Source organism: Pseudophryne corroboree, chromosome 12 (assembly GCF_028390025.1).
Source record: "Pseudophryne corroboree isolate aPseCor3 chromosome 12, aPseCor3.hap2, whole genome shotgun sequence".
Taxonomy (NCBI): domain Eukaryota; kingdom Metazoa; phylum Chordata; class Amphibia; order Anura; family Myobatrachidae; genus Pseudophryne; species Pseudophryne corroboree.
This window is the reverse complement of record NC_086455.1, coordinates 808,269-817,500: the sequence shown is the minus strand read 5'-3', so window position 1 is coordinate 817,500 and position 9,232 is coordinate 808,269. Positions and strand designations below refer to the sequence as shown.

General features: G+C 49.4%; 1 protein-coding gene across 2 annotated transcripts in view; it reads right to left on the bottom strand.

The window, feature by feature from the left end:
* Nucleotides 1-8,541, bottom strand: part of ENTREP3 (endosomal transmembrane epsin interactor 3) — a 53,066-nt gene extending 44,525 nt beyond the window's left edge. Inside the window, exons 1-2 of one of the 2 annotated variants that reach the window (XM_063946620.1) lie at nt 7,557-8,541; nt 5,555-6,477 (exon numbers count right to left, since the gene is read on the bottom strand). In XM_063946620.1, coding sequence (XP_063802690.1) covers nt 5,555-5,812 — 258 coding nt within the window. In that variant the 5' untranslated portion in view covers nt 5,813-6,477; nt 7,557-8,541. The remainder of the gene's footprint in view (nt 1-5,554; nt 6,478-7,556) is intronic. The other variant, XM_063946619.1, reaches the window with a different exon arrangement.
* Nucleotides 8,542-9,232: the final 691 nt, after the last annotated feature.

Below are 9,232 nucleotides of genomic sequence, written 5' to 3'. Positions count from 1 at the left end.
TTCAGCACAACAGACAAATCCCATGGAGCCACAGGAGGGACATAGGGAGGCTGAATTCGAATAACGCCCTGAATGAACATCAGGTATAGAGGCAATTTTTCTCTGAAACCAAACCGACAAGGCAGATATATGAACCTTGAGGGAGGCCAGACGAAGAGCTAAGTCCAGGCCTCTTTGCAGAAAAGCCAGTATTCTGGAAGTTTTGAATCCATGGACATTATAATTCTTTGCAGCACACCAGGTGAAGTAAGAATTCCAAACCACGTAATAAATCCGGGCAGAGGCCGGTTTGTGGGCTTTCAACATCATTTGAATGACTGCCTCAGAAAATCCTTTGGCTCTCAGGAGTGATGCTTCAAAAGCCACACCGTCAAAGCCAGTCTGGTCAGGTCTAGGTAGAGACTAGGGCCCTGTATGAGGAGGTTTGGTTGTTGAGGAAGTAGAAGGGGATGCCCCATAGATAGACCCTGCAGGTCTGAGACCCAATGCCGTCTGGGCCATGCTGGAGCGATTAGAAGTAGTATTCCTCCTTCCTGTTTGAATTTCCATAGAACCCTGGGCAAAAGCGACACTGGAGGGAACACGTAGGGCAGCTGAAAGTTCCATGGAATTGCCAGTGCATCCACAAATGCTGCTTGAGGATCTCTTGTCCTTGATCCGAAGACCGTAACCTTGTGATTGTGTCGAGACGCCATGAGGTCTACGTCCGGTAGACCCCACCTGTCCACTAGGAGTTAAAAGACTTCTGGATGAAGACTCCACTCTCCGGCATCTATGTCCTGGCAACTGAGGTAGTCTGCTCCCCAGTTCAGGACACCCGGAATGAACACTGCCGATATACTTGGCAGATGGCGTTCTTCCCAACAAAGGATTTTTGACACTTTCTTCATAGCCATGCGGCTTCGAGTGCCACTGATGGTTTATGTACGCCACTGTTGTGGCGTTGTCTGACCGGTCTGTTCCGTATCAGAGGCAGGGCAAGTAATAATGCATTGAACACCACCCTCAGCTCTAGGATGTTTATCGGGAGGAGTGATTCTTCCTTGGTCCAGCGACCTTGTAGAGTGTTGCTCCAACACCGCTCCCCCCATCCCCTCAGACTGGCATCCATCATCAGGAGGACCCAGTTAGGGATCCAGAAGGGATGGACCCTGCTCAATTGCTGGTCCTGGAGCCACCAGGTCAGCGCCAAACAAACCTCCGGAGTCAACAAGATCATTTGGGATCTGATCTGAAGAGATAGGCCTTCCCACTTGGCAAGAATTAATCATTGCAGAGGGCGGGAATGAAATTGAGCGTACGCCACCATGTTGAATGTCGACATCATCAGGCCAAGTACTTGCATCTCTGAGTGAATCGACACTCTGGGGTGACGGACGAAGTGTCTTATCCTGTCCTGGATTTTCAGGACCTTGTCTGGAGGCAGGAACAGTCTCCGACTGTGTGTGTCCGACGCCTCTAGGTGCACCATGCTCTGAGCTGGGATCAGCAAGGACTTCTTCCAATTGATCAGCCATCCGTGGGCTTGTAAGCAACTCACCGTCAATTGTAGATGACCGAGGAGGACATCGTGGAAACTCGCCAGAATCAGCAGGTCGTCCAAGTACGGCAGGATTCTGATTCACTGGTGATGGAGGTGCGCCGTCATCACGGCCATAACCTTGGTGAAGATCCGAGGAGCCATGGCCAATCCGAATGGCAGAGCCTGGAATTGGTAGTGACTGTCGCCAATAGCAAACTGCAGGAACTGCTGATGCGATATGGCAATAAGAATATGCAGATAAACATCCTGTATATCCAGGGATACCATGTAATCTCCGGTTCCATCGCCAGCATAATACAGCGCAATGTTTCCATACAAAACTTGGTGACCCTCACAAACTTGTTCAGTGACTTGAGGTTGAGTATAGGCCGAAAAGACCCATTGGGTTTCTGCACTAAAAACAGGGTTGAATAATAGCCTCTGCCACGCTGGGACTATGGTACCGGCACAACCACTCCTGTACTCAGGAGGGAACCTACCACCGTTTGTAGAGCCTGCGCCTTCAACGGCTCCAAAGGGAGTACCGTAGTGCAGAACTGGTGAGGGGGACATCTCTTGAAGGAGACAGCGTACCCGTGAGAGACAACTTCCAGTACCCAAGCGTCTGAAGTGGTATTTAACCAGACCTGGGCGAACTTTAGAAGTCATCCTCCCACCCTGGGATCCCCCAGGGGGAGGCCTGCCCAGTCATGCAGCAGGCTTATCTTGTTTTGAAGTAGGCTGATGGGCTGCCCAGGCCTGCTTCATCTTGGGCTTGTTGATCTTGGGAGCATGAGATTAATTTTGGGTAAGTCTGACCCTTGGCTTTCCCTTGAGGTCGAAAGGAACGAAAAGTGGTAGTCTTTGCCTCTGTGTAGAAGGATTAGTAGGAGGAAGAAGAGCAGTCTTAGCAGCTGCTAATTCAGACACAATTTTATTCAGGTCCTCTCCAAATAAAATGTCCCCAGTGAAGGTGAGTACCTCCAAGGTCTTCTTGGAGTCCAAATCCACTTTCCACGACCTTTACCACAGAATGCGGCGAGCCAGGACAGACGTGGATGACGCTTTGGCTGCCAGTACCCCCGCCTCAGAGGACGCCTCCTGAATGTAATAGGCGGTGGTGCATATGTGAGACAGGAATTGTCTGGCCGTGTCAGAAATATCCTCGGGCAGCTCATCCTCTAACGCCTGAACCCACGCCTCAATACCCTTTTTGCAGCCCAAGAGGCCGCTATGGTGGGCCTATGAATGGCCCCTGCGAGGGAATATATAGACTTTAGGCATCCCTCCACTCGCTTATCAGTCGGTTCCTTCAGGGAGGTGACAGTGGTGACAGGCAGAGTAGACGACAACACGAGACGGGTGACATGAGAACCCACCAGTGGTGGAGTCTCCCATTTGTTACACAACTCTGCAGGGAGAGGATAGCGAGCCAAAGCCCGTTTAGGGAGCGGGAATTTCTTACCTGGGGTGACCAGGGTTCCCTCCTGATGTCCACAAGATGATCAGAATGGGGTAATTCATTTTTAACCACCTTCTGTTGCATAAACATATCAGTTCTCTTAGCCACTGTAGTGGAATCCTCATCCTCAGTGAGTTGTAGGATCTGCTTAATAGCATCCACCAGACCAGGGACATCAACCTGTGAGGGAGAATCCTCGTCAGTAACACATGATTCAGAGTCTGACAGGACAGTATGCTCCCCCTCCTCATCAGATGAAACACCAGAGAGGTTAGTGGATTGTGAGGAGGAAGCAGACGCTTGGAGGACCCAGAGACACGGGAGTGACCTGGGGTAGATTTCTGTCTAACCAAAGACTGATGTAACTGCTGCAGCTGGGTAGACAAATTTTCCGCCCAAGGCGGATTTACTATAGGGACAACTTGTGGCAGCAGTGACACCGGAGGTCCCATAGGGAGGGCTAAACGGTCCACCAGAGTCCCCAGGAGGGTGGTGAACATAGCCCAGGGTGGCTCCATTGTAGTTACAGGAGCTGCAGGCTGACCGGGAGGTGTATGACATTTAGTACACAGACCATTACACAATACAACCCCTCAGGTAAACCTCTGGAGCATGCCTTGCAACTGACAGGAGCCTCCAGAGGTTTACTGCCCTTATTGTGAGACATTGTAACAAAGCAACAACCGGGCTAATTAGTACCATGAAGCCAGACAGAATACACAATCTGCGGACAAAGTACACAACCAGCATTAGAATACACACACTTGTGAACTAAATCCCGGTGTACATGACTAAGACACAGTAAAATATCCATACAGTGATAAGTACTGTGTACACTATATTAGAGGACACTGACGCACCTAGTCCCCTCGGGTATAGACTATAGTGATAGTTACCTTAGATGAGATACACATGAGTGTGAAACCATACAGCAGGTACAGGCACACACAGACAATGAGATTATTATAAGCACAATAAAACTGCACTGGTATATATACATACATACATACATACATACACACACACACACACATACATACATACACACACACACACACACACATACATACAGCGCGGTCCTAGACTGGAGGTGTATATCAGAATACTCGTACAATATATCCTGTAATAGGTACACTCTTTCTTAACGCTGTCTGTATAGAGACATATAGAATAATCAAGTGTCTGTAAAGTGTCAGCACTGTATACAGGCGGCTTTACAGGGGAGACCTTGCCCTGCAGTCCCGGAGACCAGCCGCAGCTATGCTCAGAAGATGGCGCCCAGCGTCTCAGGCTGAGAGTGAGGGAGAGTGCGAGGCAGCTCCAGGGTGGAAAATCTGTGAGGATATGGCGCCTTGGGCCTGGTGAGGGGCTACAGGTCAAGCGCCGGCTCCCCTATGCTGAGCCTCACCGCCGGTACTACGGAGCCTTACCAATAGGGGCGTTAGTACACCCAACCTGTAATCCTATGCCCTGGTGGATATAGTGGGGTCCATGCTCGGTGACAGTGTACACGCCAGTGCCGCAGTCCATCTTCCTAGACTGCGATCAGGGACGCGATTTAATAGTGGGTCCCACTTGGGGGACACTCTTACCTCCTCCCTTCGTAGCAGCCACGCGAATCAGGAGAGCGTCTCCGCCCCAAGTACCCAGGAACTGAACCGCGGGCGTATGCAGCGTCGCTGGTGAGGTGATGGAGCCGCAGCACAGTATGTCACACTGACATAAGAAGTGCTGCAGCCCTTGAAGTCTTCTAAAAAGCTTTTTCAGGGCTGCCTAGTGCAGCCCCCCTGTTATGTGACCTGCTTCATGCAGGCTCCAACTCTAAAACTGAGCTCCCAGTGCCTGGAGGCGGGGTTATAGGTGCCCCAATGCATCCTGGGACAGTCTAAAGCTTTGCCTGATGGTGCCTCTGGATCAAGATCCCACTCTACACCCCAATGTTTTGTCTGTGGAACCCAGTGTACCTCGCAGAAAGAGTTAACCATGGTAAGTCTACCACAGTGTACCCCGCTGCAGAAATTTATATATATATTTATTATTATTATTATCCTTTATTTATATGGCGCCACAAGGGTTCCGCAGCGCCCAATTACAGAGTACATATGCACATAATCAAAACAGGAAAACAGTGACTCACAGTTGAAGACAATATAGGACAAGTACAGGGTACTAAGCATAACTACACCAGTAAGTGACAGAGAAGTTCCAGGTGGCCAAAAAACTGCTGGATTTGGGCAGTTGAGGATTATTAAAGTAAGAAAAGGATAAGCACATGAGGGAAGAGGGCCCTGCTCGTGAGAGCTTACACACACACACACATATTATATATACATACATACATACATACATACATACATACACACACAGCAGCATACAGTGTAGCCATACACCCTTAACTTATACACACACACACACACACACACACACATTGCAGCATACAGTGAGTGTACAACCATACACACACACACACATATACTTATAAGCACATATAATAATTTACATACACATATACAATGCAGCATACACAGTGTACACACACACACAGTGCACCGCCTAGCAGCGACACTCACCGAGAAGCCGGCCCATGATGGACAGGAGTGCTTGATCTTCATATTTGGTGTAATGGAGGCGGTGACCAGACTGAAAGTGACAATCAGGACCCCCAGTATCACCTGCGCGAAGCCCAAAGCCAGCAGCACATGTGACCACGCTCGGTGCAGTCTCAGCTGCGACAGGCTGCGGGATGTGCGACCGGTGAGAGAAAAGCTGGAATCCGTAGGGGAGGGCATAGCTGAGTCCCGGAACAGAATTCCTATGACGGTACTCATCAGGAGGAGACCCCCGGTCTAGCATCACAGGGAAGAAAGGGGGGGGGGGGGGGGAACACACTTGCCAGAGACCTTGCAGAGTCAGTTTGTGTCAGTATCCATCTTACGTCTGCAGCATGGAGCCCCCAGAGGACGATGAGAAGAACGTTTAACCCCTAACGCTGCATTCTGTACGACCAGCTCACTTCAGAGAATGACCATTAAAGATTCAGGGGATTCCACTTAGAGTGTTTGGATCCACGCTCACCAATCTATCGCCCATTGGATGATTCCAGTACAGCAATTACTGGACATAAAGGGTTGTGTGACCTCCTGAAGGAAAGACAGCAGAAGACACCGGTGCCGGAGATTCCAGGCTCTGGCCATGGGCAGGTGGTAGAGAGAGAGATCTTCTCACCAATACACATCATTAGACATGGCTACAACTTAAATAATAGGAGACCCAAAAGGACCCATGTTCATATTGTCATATATGGCGACTAGAGCTGTCCAAGGACAGTCATTGCTCATCTTTTGAAGCCTTCTGTGAAACATAACCTCCTTAGGAATGGCTGGCTCACACCACGGATGACATGCTGCAGAATGGAGGGCATCCCAGACCTTTGGTACTCAACTCCTGACCAGCCCATAGCCAGGAGCCTGCACTGCTGTATGGCAGAGGAGACCTGCAGGGACAGACAGCAGGCGTTAGACAGTAGTTACACAATGAGTTCTGGATGATGGCTATATGACAGGTCTACAGCTTCCTTGTGGTGTCCTGGACACTGGGCAGATGACAATGATGGGGATGCAGTGCAAAGAGTGAGGTAGTGCCAGGCTGTGGCAAACTACAAAGAACGTCTGAATGGTTAGGAGTGCTAGATAATAATGCAAGATGGGAGAGGGGGCATGAGGAACTCCACACGATGATATGAGGGTAAGGTTTGTTTGGTGACTGAGTTGTATGGAACATTAGAGGGCAAATAAATGAGAATATCTGGATAATGATAGGAGGAAAAGGTAGAGGTGCTAAGATCTGGATAATGATTAGAAATACATTTCGGGTGATAGCTAGGTGAGGAGATCTGGATAATTATTAGAGGTAAGGGTTGGGTGATGGTTAGGTGAGGAAGAGATCTGGATAATGATTAGAAGTAAGGTTTGGGAGATGGAGATCTGGACATTGATTAGAGGGAAGGTTTTGGTGATAGTTGAGTGATGAGATCAGGATAATGATCAGAGGTAAGGATTGGGTGATGGTTAGGTGTGGACAAGATTTGGATTATTATCAGAGGTAAGGTTTGAGTGATGGTTGGGTGTTGGGGATCTGCCCATTGATTAGAGGCAAGGTTTGGTTGACAGCTGAGTGGTGAGTTCTGGATAATGATCAGATGGAAGGTTTGGGTGATGGTTGAGCAATGAGATCTGGGTAATGGTCAGAGGGTAAGATTTGGGTGATGGTTCAGTGATGAGATCTGGATAATGACCAGAGGAAAGGTTTGGGTGATGGTTGAGTGATGAGATCTGGATTATGACTAGAAGTAAGGTTTGGGTGATGCTTGAGTGATGAAATTTGGATAATGATCAGATGGTAAGGTTTGGGTGAAGGCTTGTGATGTGGTGTGGAGACAGTGATTAGAGAATATGATTAAATGACATGTCTCTACCGTTAATGGATAGGTGGCAAACTTTACCCTGTGCTTGGACAGGGAGAGGCTCAGGATGGTGGAAACTATTGGTGAAATGTTAACATAGAAATACTGACCTTTTCACTTTACTACAGTTTCTCCTGGAACCCAAACTACGTGTCACAATTCACCAGCATGTTATTCTCTCTGGATGTACAGTACCAGATATCAATGTGCTCAACAGACCACTGGATATGTTCAAGATATTCAAGTCAGGGGGTCAATTCTGAGACGTAATATACCAGACTGGCTTTCTTCAGGTGTATAGTTCCTGCAGGTGGAGAGACAGCACCAGGCCGGCTATCTTCAGGTGTATAGTTCCTGCAGGTGGAGAGACAACACCAGGCCGGCTATCTTCAGGTGTATAGTTCCTGCAGGTGGAGAGACAGCACCAGGCCAGCTATCTTCAGGTGCATAGTTCCTTCAGGTAGAGAGACAGCACCAGGCCAGCTATCTTCAGGTGTATAGTTCCTGCAGGTGGAGAGACAGCACCAGGCCGGCTATCTGCAGGTGTATAATTCCTGCGGGTGGAGAGACAGCACCAGGCCGGCTATCTGCAGGTGTATAATTCCTGCGGGTGGAGAGACAGCACCAGGCCGGCTATCTTCAGGTGTATAGTTCCTGCAGGTGGAGTGACAGCACCAGGCCGGCTATCTTCAGGTGTATAGTTCCTGCAGGTGGAGAGACAGCACCAGGCCAGCTATCTTCAGGTGTATAGTTCTGGTAGGATGACTGGTTGCTGATGATTGAGCGTCAGCTCTGCCGGTGCAGATGAGAGCGTTGTCTGTCTAGGTAAAGTGACAGCTGTCCAGTTTCAGTAGGTGGACAGGAGGGAAGCTCTGCAGATAAGGTATTGAGCTGCATAGAGCTCGGTCTTGTCCATCATCTTCTGTGCATCCTTGCAGCTGCTGCACCGACAGCCCTCCTCCCTTCCCACCACAAAGCAGGCTGGGAAATGTAGTCTGCAGGGGGGATGGGGACTTGTGATGTCCCTTAAAGGCACATTGAGTGGAAGCTGACCATTATGTATTCTCATCTCATTCATTTAGAACCCGGTACAACAAGAGTTAAATGAAAGCGGCTGCTGGACAGGATGGGAAAACCGCAGCTAATAGGAACAGTGACCCCCCCCCCCCCCCATTATAACAACCCCCTCTAACTGGGGCTTTCCTTATATTGATTCGTTAAGATACAGGATAGTAAGACAAAGGGTTAAAAATGTAACAGTAGCCCGAAACAAAACGTATCCTACTTTGAAACTTAAATCGTTGACCCAAGAGCTTGCACTCTGTGGCGATGACGGTAATGATTTGGAAGGCAGTTATTGCTCCCTCTACCATCCCCCAGGCCCGACTCCCTGCGGACAGGCTAATGGAACCCTTTTAGCTGGATCCTGCACGTCTGCTCGGGTTTCAGGCAGAAGAAAGGAAATGAACCTCAAACTCATCTATTTTTAATGCCCTGATATTCCTGAACAGCTACTGCGCCAAGTGCGTCCGGCCTCCTCCCAGAAGCCTCTGCAGTCTGGCGGCACTGCGGCGTGTGAAGGACGCTACAGCGCTTCAGACCTCACTCAGCAGCAATGACGTATTATATAGGAACAGCAATTCACAAAACTGATGTGCGGGTGCGGGGCAGCCAGGAGGGGAGGTGACCGCCCACACGAACTGATGGCTGCCCCCCAGCTGGTCAGTCTGCGATAACTGCCCCACTGATCAATCTGCCTGCGATAACTGCCCCCGTCTGCCCCACT